The sequence below is a fragment of the Stegostoma tigrinum genome, chromosome 32 (genome assembly GCF_030684315.1).
Source record: "Stegostoma tigrinum isolate sSteTig4 chromosome 32, sSteTig4.hap1, whole genome shotgun sequence".
In the NCBI taxonomy this organism is placed as follows: Eukaryota; Metazoa; Chordata; class Chondrichthyes; order Orectolobiformes; family Stegostomatidae; genus Stegostoma; species Stegostoma tigrinum.
In genome coordinates, this window is record NC_081385.1 from 37,006,269 (window position 1) to 37,026,255 (window position 19,987).

Sequence of the window (19,987 nt, forward strand, 5' to 3'; positions counted from 1 at the left end):
ACTGTGAGAAGGATAGTGTAGAACTCCAAAAAGGCATTGACAAGTTAATGGAGTGAGCAGATATGTGGTAGATGAAATTCAATGCTTCGAAGTGTAAGGCGATATACTTTGGTTGAAAGAACATTGAAAGAGAACATGTAAACAGGGTGCAAGAGCAGAGAGTCGTGCATGGGTATGTGCACTGAATCAGAGAATCCCCAGAGTGTGGGAACAGGCCCTTCAGCCCAACCAGTCCACACCGATCCCTGAAGCATCCCACCTAGACCCATCCCCTTATAACCCACCTAAGCTACACATCCCTGAACACTACAGCCAATTTATCATGGCCAATCTACCTTACCTGTACATCTCTGGACTGTGGGAAGAAACTAGTGTACCTGGAGGAAACCCACACAGACATGGGGAGAATGTGCAAACTCCACACAGACTGTCACCCAATGGTGGAATTGAACCCAGGTCCCTGACACTGTGAGACAGCATTGCTAACCAATGAGCCACCGTGGTGTCCCTTTGCAACCTGAGGATTTGCATCATTGAGGATTGAAAGTGGCAAGAGCATTAAATAAAGCATATAGTCAGTGTTTTCAGCTTTATTAAGAGGGGCATAGAGTACAAGAGCAAGGTGCAAAGCTGAACTTATACCACACACTTGTTAGACCTCAGCACTTGTTAGACCTCAGCTAAGTATTCTGCACAGTTGTGGAAGCGCATTATACAACAGACGCAAATGCACTGGAGACTGTGTAGAAGTGGTTTACAGAATGGGTCCAAGGGAGAGAAACTTAAGATATTAGAATAGATTGAAGAGGTTGTGACGGTTCTCCTTGGAATGAAGGCGGTTGAGGAGATCGAATGGAGGTTTTCAAAATTATGAGTAGATAGGGTGAAGCTGTTTCTGCTCATAAAAGAAACGAGAACAAGAGTTTAAAGTGTTGTGCACACAAAAATTTTTCCACACAGCAAGTAGTTAGGGTATGGAGGTTTTCTGTCTGTTTGTCCAATGTAGTGTTTGTCACAGTTCTTGCAAGGGATTTTGTAAATGATGTTCGTTTTGCCTGTTGATTGGGACAACACATCCATCCTAGGACAAGACAAACAGAGACACGCACAAGAATTCCTAGTAGCATGGCATTCCAACTGGAACTCCATCAACAAACACATTGATTTGGAGCCAATCGATCATCCCCTGAGAAAAGAACAGGAAATGACATCACCAACACAGGAAGTGACATCAACACGAGAAATGACATCACCAACCCAAGGAAAACTCAACACATAAATACAAAGCGGGACATAACACTAGCACTTTGTCGGAGGCTCACTGTTGATGTTACATAGAATGGTGATGAAACATCTGGGAACAAACCGGCAAGCTCAGTGAACTAGCTTACATCTCGAACACAAAAAAGGCTCACTCTCTTGTGGACCGAGAGGACGAGAGTGCTATCTTGGAGGTAAAAGGAGGACGTCAGGTTGGCTGTGCACCCTTGCGACCCGTGGATCTTAATGCTGGCTTCGGCCTAACGCTGGTTCAGGGGAGCAGCCAACCTGCAACGATGGCTGCGGCAAGTGCTCGTGCCCCAGGTCAGGGGGTCCGGAACACCATCCGTGTTTCTGTAAAGGTGGATGAAGGTGCACCTGTGGACCGCACCTTCTTCGTGAAGAGGGTCCTGTTGGACTGTTGTGGGTTCGCTGCTGCGGACATTTACTGCCTGCAGGATTTCCCCGGAGGAGGTTTTTATGATGTGACCTTCAGGAGTGCCAAGCTTTGCGAGCGCTTCCTGGAGGTTTTCAAGGAGAAAGGAGGTGAGGGCCCCCTCTCTGTATTGACCGCTGTCCCACTGTTTGTGATGCCAGCACAGAGGAGCCGTATGGTGACAGTACACACGTACAACCCGCATGTGCCAGCAGTTGATGTCCTGACCTTCCTCGGAAGGTATGTGAAGGTGGAAGAGGACCTAACTGACATCGTGGACCCCTTTGGCATCTGGACGAGTAAGAGGCAGGTCAAGGTGACGCTGAGGATGGGCGCAGACGGGAATGTCGCACACACACCGTCCAGCTTCGCGATCGGCGGGAGCAGGAGCTACCTGACCTATGCAGGGCAACCTAAAGTCTGCCATGCCTGTGGTAGGTCAGGTCACATGGCGGCCGACTGCAAAACCACCATCTGCAGGGAGGAGGGACACCTTGCAAAGGATTGCCCACGAGAGAGAAGCTGCAACCTTTGTGGGGAAGCGGGCCACTTCTATAGGGCATGCCCGCGGCGGGGTACCACCTACGCCCAGGTCGCCGGCAGGGAAAATGCGGGGCCAGCCCCCCCGGAGGAGAGGAAGGCACCAGGGCCCAGCAAGGACCCCACTAATGTGCAGGAGGGCCCAGCCCTGCAGGATGAGCCTGAGGCCAGCAAAGCACCCCTGCAGGCACCGATTTCCCCCCCGACAACCCGGAGCCAATGGAGGCGGCGACAGGCGACCCAGGGGAGTGGACAACAGTCTGGAAAGCGAGGAGGAAGGTGCGTCGACGGGCCCAGGAACCGCAACAATCAGGCGGGAAGAGGCAGCTACAGGGGGGCTATAAGAGCTCCTCTGACGAGGAGGATTCGGAGAGGGCCCACCCAAAGCAGAAGTTAAAGGTCTCGAGGGGGAAGGAAAGCAGCAACCCGCTTCCAGGTGATGGGAGGCGTCCTGAGGCTCCCTCCGACACCCAGTCAAGTGCCGCCGGAGCACTGGAGGGCCCCCCGGAACTTCCAGGCGGGAAGGAGGAAACAGCGCGTCCCCAGCCTGACCCGGAGCCGGACCCTCCTGCCTCCGCACCCCTGACAGGGGGATGCCACCCGGAAGGCAGCACGGACGGTTTCCTGAGCCCGGAGAGCGTCCAGCAGTTAGCCTGGGCAATGGGCATGAAGGGACAGATGGAGGGGCAGGACCTTGGACTTGGGGAGGGTACTGCGGTCACTGCCCACAATGGGGGTACGAATTGCGAGCTTTAATGTGCGCAGCATCAAGTCAACCGCGAGATGTGTGTCCACGTTGGCCTACCTGACCACCATCAAGGCAGACCTCCTGTTTCTGCAGGAGTGCGGGATACCGCACCTCAGCAGGTACGGGAAATGGTCCGGCGCCTGGACCTGTGGGCCTTCGATCTGGTCGTTGGGTAACGACTGTCACTCCTCGGGCCTGGCTATTCTGCTGCGGGGGCGCGACTTCACCATCTCTCAAGTTCAGGAGGTGGTGGGGGGGGGCGCCTCCTAGTGGCTGACATCACCTATGGGAACGCTCCCCTGAGGCTGATCAACGTGTACGCCCCAGCGGTACGGAGTGAGCGGTTGGACGTCCTGCAGCGGCTTCCACCCCTGCTGGCTACGTCCAGGCCGGTCATCCTAGGCGGAGACTTCAACTGCATCATCGATGCAGATGGAAGATCCGGCGTGGGGACAGCGGGTGGGGGGATTCAACTGGCGTCGAGCCGGTGTTCTTCTCTGACCACTGCCTCCTGTTGGCCGACTGTCACTTACAGGACGACCAGCAGGCCGGCAAGGGGACGTGGAAGCTCAACACAACTCTGTTGACACCAGAGAACGTCGAGGAGCTTAAGAGGGAGTACGCCGGTTGGAGAACCGTGAAACCCCTCTTTGAGTCTCCAGGCGACTGGTGGGAGACGGTGAAGGAGAACATCAAGAGGTTCTTTGTCCTCAAGAGTGTTCAGAAGGCATGAGAGGGGCGGGGAAAGCTGTCGTGACTCCAGAAAAGGGTGCAGAACCTGCTCCTTCTGCAGTTGATGGGGGTCGATGTCACGGAGGACCTCCGCGAGGTGAGGGGCCAGCAAGCCTCACTCTTCGCCGCGGAGGCCTCCCGGATAATCTTCTGGTCCAGGGTCCACTCCGTGGAGCAGGACGAGACGTGCTCGCGTTTCTTCTTTCAGAAGGTGCACAAAGAGAGCTCTGTGCTTAGCCGGCTGAAGGAGGACGACGGCTCGGTAACGTCGTCTCGGCCTGATGTTTTGAGGATCAGCAGATCCTTCTATGCCGGACTGTACGACACGAAGCCCACGGACAGCACGGCCTCTGAGTCGTTCCTGTCGTCTATCACGGAGGTCTTAGACGACGGCACGAGGGAGTGGCTGGACTGGCCGATATCCCTGGACGAGCTGGCCAGAGCCCTCAAGTCCTTGCAGACGAATAGGACTCACGGAAGCGACAGCTTACCGGTCGAGCTCTATTCCGCTCTGTGGGACCTGGTCGGCCAGGACCTGCTGGAGGTGTACGATAGTGTGCTTCGGGCAGGGGAAATGTGCAAGTCCACGAGGAAGGGCATCATCACCCTCATTTACAAGAGGAAGGGGGAGAGGGAAGAAATTAAGAATTGGTGTCCCATTTCACTTTTGAACGTGGACTACAAAATCCTGGCCAAGGTCATTGCCAACCGGGTCAGGTCTGTCCTGGAGTCAGTGATTCACCCTGACCGAACCTGTGCTGTGCCGGGCAGGAAGATCGCTGAGAGCCTCGCGCTCATCAGGGATACGATCGCCTACGTACAGGACAGGCGGGTGGACACCTGCCTCGTCAGCCTGGACCAGGAGAAGGCCTTCGACAGGGTCTCTCCTGCTTACATGAGGGACGTCCTCTCCAAATTGGGGTTCGGGGAGGGCATCCGCAATTGGATCCGGCTGCTCTATGCCAACATCGTTAGCGCAGTCTCGATCAACGGGTGGGAATCAGACAGTTTTCCTGTTAGATCTGGAGTCAGGCAGGGCTGCCCGCTCCCTCCTGCCTTGTTTGTGTGCTGTGTGGAGCCCTTCGCCGCCTCCATCAGGAAGGACGTGAGCCTGAAGGGCGTGACTATCCCAGGCAGCGGAGGCCTTCAGGTCAAGACCTCCCTGTACATGGACGATGTCGCCGTCTTCTGCACTGATCGTCGGTCGGTGAGTAGGCTGTAGGACATCTGCGGCCAATTTGAACTGGCCTCGGGTGCCAAAGTCAATAGGGGTAAGAGCGAGGTCATGTTCTTCGGGAACTGGGACGACCGCTCCTTCATCCCCTTCACCGTCAGGACATCTACCTGAAGGTGCTGGGTGTTTGGTTCGGTGGAGCTGGGGCATGCACTAAGACTTGGGAGGAGCGTATCGCCAAATTGAAGCAGAAGCTGGGCAGGTGGACGCTCCGGTCCCTCTCCATCGCGGGTAAGAACCTGGTTGTCAGGTGCGAGGGGCTTTTGGTACTGTTGTTATGTGGCGCAGGCCTGGCCTATTACCTGGACCTGCGCCGCTGCGGTCGCCCGGGCCATCTTCCACTTCGTTTGGGGGTCGAGGATGGACCGGGTCCACAGAGACACCATGTACAAAGACCTGGGAAATGGGGGAAAAGGGCGTACTGAACGCCACCGTCGCCCTGATGGCTACCTTTGTGTGTAGCTGCATCAAGCTGTGCGTAGATCCTCAGTATGCAAACACCAAGTGTCACTACTAACTGAGGTTCTACCTGTCCCCGGTGTTGCGAAGGATGGGCCTGGCCTCGTTGCCGCGGAACGCTCCGAGTAGTTGGACCATTCCGTACCACCTGTCCTTCGTGGAGAAATTTTTGAAAGGAAACACCTTTGACCACAAGGCCGTCAGGCAGTGGTCAGCACGTAGTATCCTCAGGACCCTTCGGGAAAAGGAGAGGGTGGATCCCGTCGTGTGGTTCCCCACGCAGACTGCCAAAGTCGTTTGGCAGAATGCCTCATCGCCAGAACTTTCAAACAAGCACAAGGGCATTGCTTGGCTGGCGGTGAGAGGGGCTCTGCCAGTGAGATCCTTTATGCATGCCCGGAATCTCTGCACCACTGCACGCTGCCCTCGAGGTGGCTGTGGGGGGGACGGGACTGTCGATCACCTCCTTCTGGAGTGTGCCTATGCTCAGGAGGTCTGGAAGGGGATGCAGTGGTATTTGTCGAGGTTTGTCCCGAGCAGCTCCGTGACGCGGGACTCCGTGCTCTACGGGCGGTTTCCGGGGACGCACACCGAGACCAACATCAACTGCGCCTGGAGGACCATCAATGCAGTGAAAGACGCTCTTTGGTCTGCCCGCTGAAAGAACTGACCCGACCGAGTGTTGCAGACTAGCGCACTCCAAGGTCCAGGGCTACGTGCTGTGGGACGCGCTAAAGCTTGGGGCAGCCGCCGCCAAGGCGCGGTGGGGAAAGACCACCGTATGAGCCCCCTCGTCCGGAAAAGGGAAAAGAATCCTATCTGGTAACTGGGCCCAGCTGACGCCTTCCCCAACTGGTCAGGGGGCCAACTGGGACTGTGCGGGGTGACGACTGCCGGGGTGGTTTCTTTGCTTTGTTTTTTTTTCTCTGTTTTGTTTTTTTCCTTTAGTTGGTGTACGTACCCCCGGGTAACCCGGAGTGGCTTGCATGACGGGGTAGGTGTATAAATGTTTTATTTTTTGTACATTCTGTGAATAAAGTATATTTTTTCAAATAAAAAAAAAAGGTGACGAAACGTCTGACAACTAACCTTCCCGCTCAGTGAGCCAGCTGACATCTGGAACAAAATAAAGACCGAGAAGAGGAGAGCGCGACTGTGTTGGAGGTGGAAGGAAGACGTCGGGTTGGCTGTGCACCCTTGCAACTGGTGAATCTTAATGCTGCCTTCAGCCTAACACTGGTTCAAGGGAGCAGCCAACCTGCAACGATGGCTGCAGCGAGTGCCCGTGCCCCAGGTCAGGGGGTCCGGAACACCGTCCGCGTTTCCATGAAGAAAGTGGATGAAGGTGCACCTGTGGACCGCAACTTCTTCGTGAAGAGGGTCCTGTTGGACTGTTGTGGGTTCGCTGCTGCGGACATTTACTGCCTGCAGGATTTCCCTCGAAGGTTTCTACGATGTGACCTTCAGGAGTGCCAAGCTTTGCGAGCGCTTCCTGGAGGTTTTCAAGGAGAAAGGAGGTGAGGGCCCCCTCTCTGTATTGACCGCTGTCCCACTGTTTGTGATGCCAGTGCAGAGGAGCCGTATGGTCACTGTACACATGTACAACCCGCACGTGCCAGCAGCTGATGTCCTAACCTTCCTCGGAAGGTACATGAAGGTGGAAGGGGACCTAACCAACATCATGGACCCCTTCGGGATCTGGACCAGTAAGAGGCAGGTCAGGGTGAAGCTGAGGACAGGCACGGACGGGAACATCGCACACCCACCGTCCAGCTTTGCGATCGGCGGGAGCAAGGGCTACCTGAACTACGCAGGGCAACCCAAAGTCTGCCATGCCTGTGGTAGGTCAGATCACGGGGCAGCTGACTGCAAAGCCACCATCTGCAGGGAGGAGGGACACCTTGCAAAGGACTGCCCAAAATAAAGCTGCAACCTTTGTGGGGAAGCGGGCCACCTCTATAGGGCATACCCGCGGCAGGGGACCACCTACGCCCAGGTCGCCGGCAGGGGCAATGCAAGCAAGCCCCCCCGGAGGAGAGGAAGGCACCAGGCCCCTGCAAGGACCCCCCTAATGGGCAGGACGGCCAGGTCGTGCAGGAGGGCCCAGCCCCGCAGGAGGGACCCGAGGCCAGCAAAGCGCCCCTGCAGGCTCCGCTCCCCCCTAACAACCCGGAGTCGATGGAGGCGAAAGGTGACCCAGGGGAGTGGACAACGGTCCGGAAGGCGAGGAGGAAGGCGCGTCGGCAGGCCCCAGCAGCGCAACCATCAGGCGGGAAGAGGCAGCTACAGGAGGGCTATAAGAGCTCGTCTGACGAGGGGGATTTGGAGGACGCCCACCCAAAGCAGAAACTAAAGATCTCAAGGGAGAAGGAAAGCAGCACCCCGATTCCAGGTGACGGGAGGCGTCCGGAGGCTCCCTCCGACACCCAGCCTTGCGCCGCTGGGGCCCGAGAGGGCCCCCCAGAACCTTCAGGCGGGAAACAGGAAACAACGTGTCCCCAGCCTGACCCAGAGCCGGACTCTCTTGTCTCCGTACCCCCGACAGGGGGATGCCACCCGGACGGCAGCACAGACGGTTTCCTGAGCCCGAAGAGCATCCAGCAGTTCGCCCGGGCAATGGGCATGAAGGGACAGATGGAGGGGCTGGACCTTGGACTCGGGGAGGGTACTGCGGTCACTGCCCACAAATGGAGGTATGAGTTGCGAGCGTTAATGTGCGCAGCGTCAAGTCCACCGCGAGATGTGTGTCCACGTTGGCCGACCTGACCACCGTCAAAGCAGACCTTCTGTTTCTGCAGGAGTGCGGGATACCGCACCTCAGCAGGTACGGGAAATGGTTGGGTGCCTGGACCTGTGGGCCTTCGATCTGGTCGGGGGGTAACGACTGTCAGTCCTCGGGCCTGGCTATTTTGCGGGGGCACAACTTCACCATCTCTCAAGTTCAGGAGGTGATGGGGGGGGGCGCCTCCTAGTGGCTGATGTCACCTACAGGAACGCTCCCCTGAGGCTGATCAACGTGTACGCCCCAGCAGTATGGAGTGAGCAGTTGTCCGTCCTGCAGCGGCTTCCACCCCTGCTGGCTACATCCAGGCCAGTCATCCTAGGCGGAGACTTCAACTGCATCATCGATGCAGATGGAAGATCCAGCGTGGGGACAGCGGGTTGGGGGAGTCAACTGGACGTCATATCCAGATTCCTGATGGGCACGGTGAAGGACGCCAAGCAGCTCAACGCCTTCAGCACCCCTGCAGACAGAGCGCAGCGCAGATACACCTGGTCACGGCCAGACGGGCCTATCCGCTCAAGGATAGACTTCCCGTGTGTGTCACGGGCGTTCTCGGTCAGGTCCACCGGCGTTGAGCCGGTGTTCTTCTCTGACTACTGCCTCCTGCCTCCACGTCCCCTTGCCGGCCTGCTGGCTTACAGGACGACCAGCAGGCCGGCAAGGGGGCATGGAAGCTCAACACGACTCTGTTGACTCCAGAGAACGTCAAGGAGCTTAAGAGGGAGTATGCTGGTTGGAGAACCGTGAATCCCCTCTTTGAGTCTCCCGGCGACTGGTGGGAGACGGTGAAGGAGAACACCAAGAGGTTCTTTGTCGTCAAGGGTGTTCGGAAGGGGAGAGAGAGGTGGGGAAAGCTGTCGCGACTCCACAAAAAGATGCAGAACCTGCTCCTTCTGCAGTCGATGGGGGTCGATGTCACGGAGACCTCCACGAGGTGAGGGGCCAGCAAGCCTCGCTCTTCGCCGCAGAGGCCTCCAGGATAATCTTCCGGTCCAGGGTCCACTCCGTGGAGCAGGACGAGACGTGCTCTTCTTTCAGATGGTGCACAAAGAGAGCTCTCTGCTTAGCCGGCTGAAGGAGGACGACAGCTCGGTGACGTCGTCTCGGCCTGACATTTTGAGGATCAGCAGATCCTTCTATGCCGGACTGTATGACGCGAAGCCCACGGACAGCACGGCCTCCGAGTCATTCCTGTTATCTATCACGGAGGTCTTAGATGACGGCACGAGGGAGTGGCTGGACTGGCCGATATCCCTGGACGAGCTGGCCAGAGCCCTCAAGTCCTTGGAGAGGAATAAGACTCCCGGGAGCGACGGCTTAGCGGTCAAGCTGTATTCCGCTCTGTGGGACCTGGTTGGCCAGGACCTGCTGGAGGTGTATGATAGTGCGCTTTGGGCAGGGGAAATGTGCAAGTCCATGAGGAAGGGCATCATCACCCTCATTTACAAGAGGAAGGGGGAGAGGGGAGAAATTAAGAATTGGTGTCCCATTTCATTATTGAACATGGACTACAAAATCCTGGCCAAGATCATAGCCAACCGGGTCAGGTCTGTCCTGGAGTCGGTGATTCACCCTGACCAAATCTGTGCTGTGCCGGGCAGGAAGATCGCTGAGAGCCTCGCGTTCATCAGGGATACGATCGCCTATGTGCAGGACAGGGGGGTGGACACCTGCCTCGTCAGCCTGGACCAGGAGAAGGCCTTCGACAGAGTCTCTCATGCTTACATGAGGGACGTCCTCTCCAAATTGGGGTTCGAGGAGGGCATCCGCAATTGGATCCGGCTGCTCTACACCAACATCATTAGTGCAGTCTCGATCAACGGGTGGGAATCGGACAGTTTTCCCGTCAGATCTGGAGTCAGGCAGGGTTGCCCGCGCTCTCCTGCCTTGTTCGTATGCTGTATGGAGCCCTTCGCCGCATCCATCAGGAAGGACATGAGCCTGAAGGGTGTGACTATCCCAGGCAGCAGAGGCCTTCAGGTCAAGACCTCCCTGTACGTGGACGATGTCGCCGTCTTCTGCACCGATCGTCGGTCGGTGAGTAGGCTGTTGGGCATCTGCAGCCAGTTTGAACTGGCCTCGGGTGCCAAAGTCAATAGGGGTAAGAGCGTGGCCATGTTCTTCGGGAGCTGGGACGATCGCTCCTTCATCCCCTTCACCGTCAGGACAGACTACCTGAAGGTGCTGGGTGTTTGGTTCGGTGGAGCTGGGGCGTGCACTAAGACTTGGGAGGAGCATATCACCAAACTGAGGCAGAAGCTGGACAGGTGGACGCTCCGGTCCCTCTCCATCGCAGGTAAGAACCTGGTTGTCAGGTGCGAGGGGCTTTTGGTACTGTTGTTATGTGGCACAGGCCTGGCCTATTCCCTGGACCTGCGCCGCTGCGGTCACCCGGGCCATATTCCACTTCATTTGGGGTTTGAGGATGGACCGAGTCCTCAGGGACACCATGTACAAAGACCTGGAAAATGGGGGAAAGGGCGTACTGAACGCCACCCTCGCCCTGATGGCTACCTTTGTGTGTGGCTGCATCAAGCTGTGCGTTGATCCTCAGTACGCAAACACCAAGTGTCACTACTTACTGAGGTTCTACCTGTCCCCAGTGTTGCGAAGGATGGGCCTGGCCTCGTTGCCATGGAACACTCCGAGTAGTTGGACCGTCCCGTACGACCTGTCCTTTGTCGAGAAATTTTTGAAAGGAAATACCTTTGACCACAAGGCCGTCAGGCAGTGGTCAGCACGTAGTATCCTCGAGACCCTTCGGGAAAAGGAGGGGATGGATCCCGTCGTGTGGTTCCTGACGCAGACTGCCAAAGTCGTTTGGCAGAATGCCTCATCGCCAGAACTTTCAAACAAGCACAAGGACATCGCTTGGCTGGCGGTGAGGGGGTCTCTGCCAGTGAGATCCTTTATGCACGCCCGGAATCTCGGTGCCACCGCATGCTGCCCTCAAGGCGGCTGCGGGGGGGGACGAGACTGTAATATCACCTCCTTCTGGAGTGTGCCTATGCGCAGGAGGTCTGGAGGGGGATGCAGTGGTATTTGTCGAGGTTTGTCCCGAGCAGTTCCATGACGCGAGACTCCGTGCTCTACGGGCTGTTTCCCGGGACGTGCACAGACCAACATCAACTGCGCCTGGAGGACCATCAATGCGGTGAAAGACGTTCTTTGGTCTGCCCGCAACTTGCTGGTCTGCCAGCTGAAAGAACTGACCCCGACCGAGTGTTGCAGACTGGCGCACTCCAAGGTCCAGGACTACGTGCGGAGGGACGCGCTAAAGCTTGGGGCAGCCGCTGCCAAGGCGCGGTGGGGAAAGACCACCGTATGAAACCCCTCGCCCAGAATAGATAAAAGGGCCCTATCTGGTAACTGGGCCCAGCTGGCGCCTTCGCCAACTGGTCAGGGGACCAACTGGGGCTGTGCAGGGAGACGACTGCCGGGGTATTTTCTTTGCTTTGTTTTTTTTTTCTTCCTTGTTTTTGTTTTTTTCCTTTTTAGTTGGTGTACGTACCCCTGGGTACACCAGAGTGGCTTGCATGACTAGGTAGGTGTATAAATGTTTTATTTTTTGTCCCTTCTATGGATAAAGTATATTTTTTCAAATTAAAAAAGTGATGAAACGTCTGAAAACGAACCTTCCAGCTCAGCGAGCAAACTTACATCCAGAACCTCAACCCGAGCTACAAATCTTCTCAAAACTCGATAGTAAGCATGCGTCCTTGATTGTTATACCATCTGCTAGCTAATTTGAAGAGATTTTCTTGTCAACCTTATCCTGTGATAATCTTGTACATCTCAAACCCTCCTCAATTTTCTTTCCTTTGATCTAATGGGTACCTCTCATGGGGAAGCAGGTAGGATATTTGTTATCACATGGCATGACTATTTTTTCCGGCCCACAATTTATTTTTTCTCCCACTCTCCTTTTTGTCCTTAATTGTATTATTGTTGGTCCCCCATATGTTTGGATCTTTCTCACAGACTGCCTTCATCTGGTTCAGTTCAGGGCAATGGTCCCCAAAGATGAAATGTTGCATTTCTTCATGTCGATTTTCAACACATCCTTGAAGAACTTCTTTCCTTCTTGGTATGTCTGCTTTTACTGAACTGGGAAAAGAAGAGTGGCTATGGGAGCCCAGTCTCCGACATTTACACTATGTGATCAATTCAGCTATTTTTTAGAATTTCCTATGGAATTCACTTCCACCACTCTCCCAGGTGGTGTATTTCAAATCTAAACGATACTCGAGTAAAGAATTTTCTCCTCATTTCACTAGCTCTCTTTCTGACAATCTTAAACTTGTTACTGACATAGCAACAAATGGAAACAGAATATTCTTCACTACCTTGTCATAATTGTTCACAATTTGAACACCTCAATAAGGTCACCCATTAATTTTCTGATTTCAAGGAAAATAAACCGAATTCTATAATCTTACCTTGTATCCAAAATCCTTCATTTCTGGTGTCATTCCAGTAACTCTCATTTGAACTCTCTCCAAGGCTTTAACCTACTTCCTTAAATAAGGTACCGAGGCCTGAACATAATCCTCCAAATGAATTCTGATCAATGATTTGTACAGGGAGAGAATCGCTTCCTTGCTATTGTACCCCATGCCTCTACTTATAAATCCAAAGATCTTATCAGCCTTCTTAACAACTGTTTCAACCTGCTTGGCCACCTTCGAAGAATTTTGCACTTGAATCAGAGACTCCTCTGCTCCAGTACTCCCCACAAAGTTGTACCATTCAACCTGCATAGTTTCTCCATGTTTCTTCTACCAAAATGCATTATCTCACATTTATTTGCATTGCAATTTACTTGCCAGGTATTTGTCCATTTGGCCAACTTGTCAATGTCTCCAAGTTGCTCAGCATCATCTTCACAATTCACCATCTTCCTGAGATTAATGCATAATCATTCACGAGCAGCTGTACTTTACTTTCGCAAGATGGTAGCGTTTTCCATCACTTTATTGCTGTTTTGATAGTAGAATGATAGAGGGTGGCAAATATTGGATTGGATATATCTAGGCCATTTTCTACTTTGTCAGTGTTGCAGCTACTGGAACAGCTTAATTAGAGAGTTTTGAGAAGATTTGTAGCTCAGGTTGAGGTTCTGGATGTGAGTTTGCTCGCTGAGCTGGAAGGTTAGTTTTCAGACGTTTCATCACCATTCTAGGTAACATCATCAGTGAGCCTCCGACGAAGCGCTGGTGTTATGTCCCGCTTTCTATTTATCTGGTTAGGTTTCCTTGGGTTGGTGATGTCATTTCCTGTTCTTTTTGGAGCCAATCTACCATCCCCTGAGAAAAAGAACAGGAAATGACATCACCAACCCAAGGAAACCTAACCAGATAAATAGAAAGCGGGACATAACACCAGCGCTTCGTCGGAGGCTCACTGATGATGTTACCTAGAATGGTGACGAAACGTCTGAAAACTAACCTTCCAGCTCAGCGAGCAAACTCACATCCAGAGCTTAATTAGAGTTAATGCCTAGTTCGACAGCACGTAGCTTCAGCATTATAATCAGATATTGTCAGGATCTACAGCTTTGTACATCCAGTGTGTTCAGATGGTGAGAACGTCAAGTAGCTGAGGTAGCTTCACAGTATTCCTGCCTGAAAATGGCTTCGGTCTTGTCTTTTGCTCTTAATAAATGGGCTTCTCTCTTAATCGAGGATGGGTTGTTCATGGATTTTCCTCCTTGTATTCACTAATTTTTTATCATCATTCATGATTGGTTGTGGTGGGGCTGCACAATTTGATCTGGTCTGATGTGGAATCATTTAACTACCTGCAGCATGCTGCTTCTAATGTTTAACACATATGTAACCCTTTGTTCTTACCATCTAATTTTTAAGGACATCTGAATCTATTGCTGGCACGCTTCTCTGCATATTTCAATAAAACAAAACTTGCTCTCTAGCCTGAGGGTAATGGTCAGTGTCATCAGTTTACCAATTGCAGTAGAGTACAATTCTTCTGCTGATGACTGCTCACAGTGCCTCACGTTAATAGGAACACCAAAAACTGTAGAGTTGCATAAAAATGTACAACTAGAGTATTTTGCGCAGTGCTGAAACCCACATTATAGGAGGGATATGATAGGAGAAGGTGCATGGGGCAATTATGGAGAGAGATCAGATAAACTGTGGTTGCTTTCCTTAGTTAAGAAGAGTTTGACAGGGACAATGATTGAGATGTATACAATTATAAGGGACATAGATAGGGTAGACTTGAAGGAACTATTCCCCTTGGTGGAGGGATAAATCACCAGGGGCATAGATTTTAAGCTAAGGGGCAGAAGGTTTAGAGATGTGAGGAATAATGTTTTCATCCAGAGTGTGGTGGCAGTCTGGAACACACTGCCTTTAACGATGGTAGGGGCAGAAATCATCATGACATTGAAGAAATATTTAGACGTGCACTTGCCAAGGCATACAAGGTGATGAGCCAAATGCTGAAAAATGGGATTAGAATTGTTAGGTGGTTGTTTCTGACTGGCACGGGTGAAGTAGGCCTAAAGTCTTTTATCTGTGCTGTAGATCTCAATGATTCTATGTATTCATATATCACTGGTAATGTAATAGGCCATCTAAACACACTGTACAGGAGTGGATGAAATAAAACTGAACATCAATATTAGGCGATATTAGGATAGATGGCAAAATAGACTGAGGAAAAAAGGAAGGTTTAAGATTTTGAATGCAAAGGATTTTAAATGCAAAGTAAATAAGTAGGAATGGAATTCCAGAGCTTAAGGCAGGTAGCTGAAGGCCAGGCTACCAAGGCTGAAGCAATTAAAATCAGGATGCTAAAGATGCTACAAGTTAATGACTGTAGCTATTTCAGAGAACTGTAGGGTCAGGAAAGAAAGCAAGGGGCTGGGAAGGAACTTGAAAGTGTTCAAATATAGGAGCTGCTTGACCAGAAGCCAATGCAGATTAGTACACACAGGTGAACGAACTTGGATGAGTGAGGATAGAATAGTAGAATTTTGGATTACCTCAAGTTAACATAGGGTAGAATTAGCACATTTAGCCACAAATACATTGGAATAGTCAGGTCTAGAGATAACAAACACAAAAACAAAGTTGCTGGAAAAGCTCAGCAGGTCTGGCAGCATCTGTGAACGAGAAAACAAAGTTAACGTTTCAGGTCCAGTGACCCTTCCCCAGAACATGAACATCAATCATCTGCCTAGCTCAGTCTTAAATATACTTTACGCTACGAAGAATTCCATGAATTCACAGTACTTTGAGAGAAGAAATTCATCCTCACCTCTTAAATATACGAGTCTTATTCTAAGATTACGCTCTCTGGTCCAAGACTCTACCACAAGAGGAAACAACTTTTTTGCATCTATCCTCTCCAATCCCCTCTGAAGTTTATATATTTCAATAAAATCACTGCTCATTTTTCTAAACACCAGTGTGTACACACCCAAATTATTCAGCCTCTCTTCATAAGACAACCCGTCCATATCCAGGATCAGTCAACCCTGAAGCCTCTATGGACTTGTTCCAATGCCAGTATATCTTTGCTTAGATAAAAAGTGCTTCAAAACTGTTCATAGTATTCCATAGTGCCTGGTGTAGTTTTAGTAAGACCTCCCTTTTCTTCAATTGCATTCCCCTTGAAATGACGGGCCAACGTACCACTGCCTTTATTATTACCTGTGAAATGTGTATTCAAGGGTTTTGTAATCCTTATGAACAGGAGTAGGCCATTCAGCCTCTCAAGACTATTCTGCTACTCAATAAGATCACAGCTGATCTTTGGTCTAACTCCATAAACTCAGTTAACTTTAGTTAACTCATCCACATTAGGGGCATTTAAACAGTCCTTGGATAAGCATATGGATGTTGATGGGATCGTGTAGGGGGATGGGCTTAGATTAGTTCACAGATCAGCGCAACATCGAGGGCTGAAGGGCCTGTTCTGCACTGTATTGTTCTATGTTCTAAGCCTGCCTTTGACTCATATCCCTTAATACCTTTGCTCAGCAAAAATTCGTCCATTCCAGATTTGAATTAACAACCAATCCAGCATCCAGCGCAGTTTGTCGAAGAGAGTTCCAAACCTCTACCACACCTTGTGTGCAGAAGTGCTTTCTAACATCTCTTCTGAACGATCTCACCCTAATTAAGACTGTGCTCCCTAGTTCTAGAATCTTCAACCAGTGAAAATAGTTTGTCTTTGTCTGCCCTGTCTTTACCTCATGACCACACACACTCATTTCCATTATTTGCCTCAACAATATCTAGTCCTCCAAATATCAGAGGTCACACTCCCAAACTAGCTGCCATCATCTGACCAAAATCAGCAGCAGTCAGTGAACCTCCCACAGTAATCACCCTGATTCACTGCTCACTTATTTACAGGAACTGTCAGCTACGTAGTTGCTTCAAGACCAGAATAAGGGGGTGTAATTTTAAAGCATTTCTTTGCACAGAGTGTACATAGGACTACATCATAGATTGCAGAAACAAAGTATATACCTCCATCCAGGTGAGAGCAGGCCCACAGTTGATCTTGTTGTCTGCTATGACAGTGAGTCGGGCTAAATATGCCATTAGCATCTGGGTAATTGTCTGTAACAGGAAAAAAAAATGGCAGATAGTTAAAACAGATACTCCTGAAACCAAACAGAATGGTAAACAGTTCCCAAACACAAACAAGGTGAAGAGATGGTTAAATCCAACTCCCTACCTCAGCTTTCAAAAGAAGAAAAATGGCTAACCACAGGAAAGCAAACCTTAGTATCCAGAAATATCCAGCTTCTGTCTCTTAAAGCAATGGAGTTCATGAAAGAAACTTTTTGGATATTTCACTGGATGTTTCCCCACCCAACATTCATTAAATAGTCTAACTACATTGGGGCAGGCACATCAACCAAGCTGACAAAAAGTAGATGTTGAAGAACAGCATGACAGGAACAGAGAAATCACGTCAGAATTGGGACAAGAACAGAAGCTACAGTTGAAGACTGAAACAAGGAAAGAATTATGGTCAGAGATCGGACCTACAGCATTCATTGTAGGCATAGATACTTAGGCCGTACTACAGGTACAAGTCAGACATTTGTAGGGGAACAGACATGTATGTGATTAGAGAGAGACAAATTAAGAGGCAGAAATGGAACCAGAGATGTAGCGCTGACACAGAGATTGACAAATGAAAAATACCATGCCAGACAGAGATCAGAGATAGGGAGTGATTGAGGGTAGAGACTGACTGGGGATAGTCAGAAATTACGTGCAGAGAGAGATTAGAGGATAGATTTCTGACATCAAACAATTATGATATGCAAATAGAACTATCAAATGACAACATAATTAAAAATAAAAAAGAAAGATGACTTTTTCTCCATAGTTTGACAATTATGCTGCAACAAAGTTAGGTGTGGCCACTCAGAGAATTATAGAATTCCTATACTGCAGGTGGCGGCCATTCGGGTCCTCAAGCCAGCACCAACCCTCTGAAGAGCATCCCACCCCCAGACCCATACAATCCCTGTAACACTGTAGGTTTCTTTTACCATAGCTAACTAACCTAACCTAGACATCCCTAGACACTATAAGGCATTTTTTTACCACATCAATCCACTTAATCTGCACATCTTTGGCCTGTGGGAGGAAACTAAAACACCAGGAGGAAACTAATGCAAACGCAGGGTGAACTTGCAAATTCTACAAGTCACCCAAAGCTGGAACTGAACCTGGGTCCCAGGTGCTATGAGGCAGCTGTGCTGACCATAACAGATGTGCTACGACTGTCACAGAGTGTCTAGATCAGAACAGCCAAGACAAGGCATTTTGCTCGCAATAATTTTATAGAGACACTCGCAATTTTCAAAGTGCATTAAGTACACAATTGATCTTCTCTGTAGTCCCAGAATTAAAGAAACCTCTGCCACTAAAGAAGGCCAGGCCAGCAGAGAAAAAGTTAACCAGTCTCATGTCATCATTCAGCTCTTGGACTGTAGCCTAGTAGAATACTGAATCTCAACTGCATATCCAAGTTATTTTTTTAAATCCAACGTGGATTTTCACCAAGACTCCCAACACCCATTCAGTGATTTTTCCATCAACTATTTTTAATCCGTGTCCCTTGGTGTTGACTTCAATGTCAAGGAAAATAGGTCCTTTCCATTCACTTTGTTAAAGCTTCTCATAACTTTATGATCTTAATTATATCTACCATCAGCCTCCGTTGTTCCAACAAAAATAAGCCCAATCTGTTTTCCCCCAAAATCTAAAATTCTTCTTTCTTAGCAACATTCTCACAAATTTCCTTTGTAGTTTGATCACATCCTTCCTATAATGCAGTAACCAAAGCCAGATATGGTATCATAGCTATGATTTCACTATTGCATTCTACAGTTCTAATACTAATTGCTTTGCTCTTATATTTAGAAACTTGGCTAATAAGGAAAGATGTAGTAGTAGTTGATGATGGTCCCTCATGTGGGGCTATCTAGAACAAGAGGTCGTAATTTTCTGATAAGTGGCAGCAGAGTTAAAACTGGTGATGAGGAGAAATTACTTCTCTCAAAGAGTCATGAATCTGTGGAATTCACAACCCAAAGTGTGCAAATTTAAGGATGAGATGGACTAATTTTTAATTAGTAATAGGTTGAAGGACTATGAAAGCAGGCAGGAAAATTGAGTTGAGATCAAGTATGGCTGAAGGTGCGGAACAGGCTTGAGGGGCTGAATTGCCTATTCCCACTCTCAGTTCCTTTGAATCTGTATGCCTTCTTATCTATATATCTGCATCTATATATCCTGCTGCATCAAGGATCTGTGAAGATGTCGCCCAAGATTCCTCTATACTTCTTAGTATCCTATCAATTACTGTGCATTCTACTGTCTTGTGTGACCTGCTCAACTGTATGACCTAATACTGTTCTGGTCTGAATTCCATTTGTCACTTTTCTGCCCACCTGAACAGTACATTGCTATCTTCCTCACTTAATGCTTTTATCATCTGCATCCTAACAATGAACCAATTTTAGAGCCAGTCTGCTGCTTTCCTTTGAATTACATAAGCTTCAGCATTTGTGATCAGCCTGCCACGTGCAATCTTGTCAAAAGCTTTGCAAAAATAATCCACGTGACAACATCCCACAGCTGAACAGTCCATGCAGCAAGGTTCCCAAATAAACAGTAGTTAGTTGGATGAAGTATTGGAGAGCATCAAAACCCTGAGTAACTGGATCCAAGCAAGGAAAGGTGAACGTGGCAGGAGTAAAAAAAAATTATTTTTGTAGCAGTTGGCTCCAAACACAGAAATGAGTCTACATATTCCAGGAATTGGAAAAGATGTTGGCTTTGACTTGTATCTGCTCCACAGATGACTCCAAGCACTGTGCTTTTATGAATTATGGGGCAGATTAAATTATGGAGCACTTGGAATACAGAAACTCAGACATGACACGCAACTATCACACCAGTAGCAGAAGCACAACCTCAATGAAAAGAGGGAAATGGGAATTAATAGAAACCTAAAAATAAAGGGAGCGGAAATACATTGCATGTCAGCACCTGGCACCCTGCAATCAACCACGACACACCTACTAGTGTCCACCTAACACTATCACCAAGATTCTGCTACCCCTCCCCCCTCCTTTATCTGCAGCGCCCACTACCATCACATCCTGTCCCGAAGAAGGGTAATGCTTCTTTTCCTCAAGATGCTGCCTGACTTGTTGTATTTTTCCAGCCTGCTGTTTGTCTACCTTGGATTCCAGCATCTGCAGTTTTTTTTGTCCCAGCTTAATCC

At 50.1% G+C, this 19,987-nt stretch overlaps 1 protein-coding gene across 9 annotated transcripts in view; it reads right to left on the minus strand.

Annotated features, from left to right (window-relative positions):
• Nucleotides 1–19,987, minus strand: part of LOC125466930 (rho GTPase-activating protein 32-like) — a 511,751-nt gene that overhangs the window by 138,529 nt on the left and 353,235 nt on the right. For all 9 annotated transcript variants that reach the window (XM_059638930.1, XM_048562116.1, XM_048562117.1 and 6 more), the window contains one exon: nucleotides 16,702–16,794. In XM_059638930.1, the coding sequence (XP_059494913.1) occupies nucleotides 16,702–16,794 (93 nt within the window). The remainder of the gene's footprint in view (nucleotides 1–16,701; nucleotides 16,795–19,987) is intronic.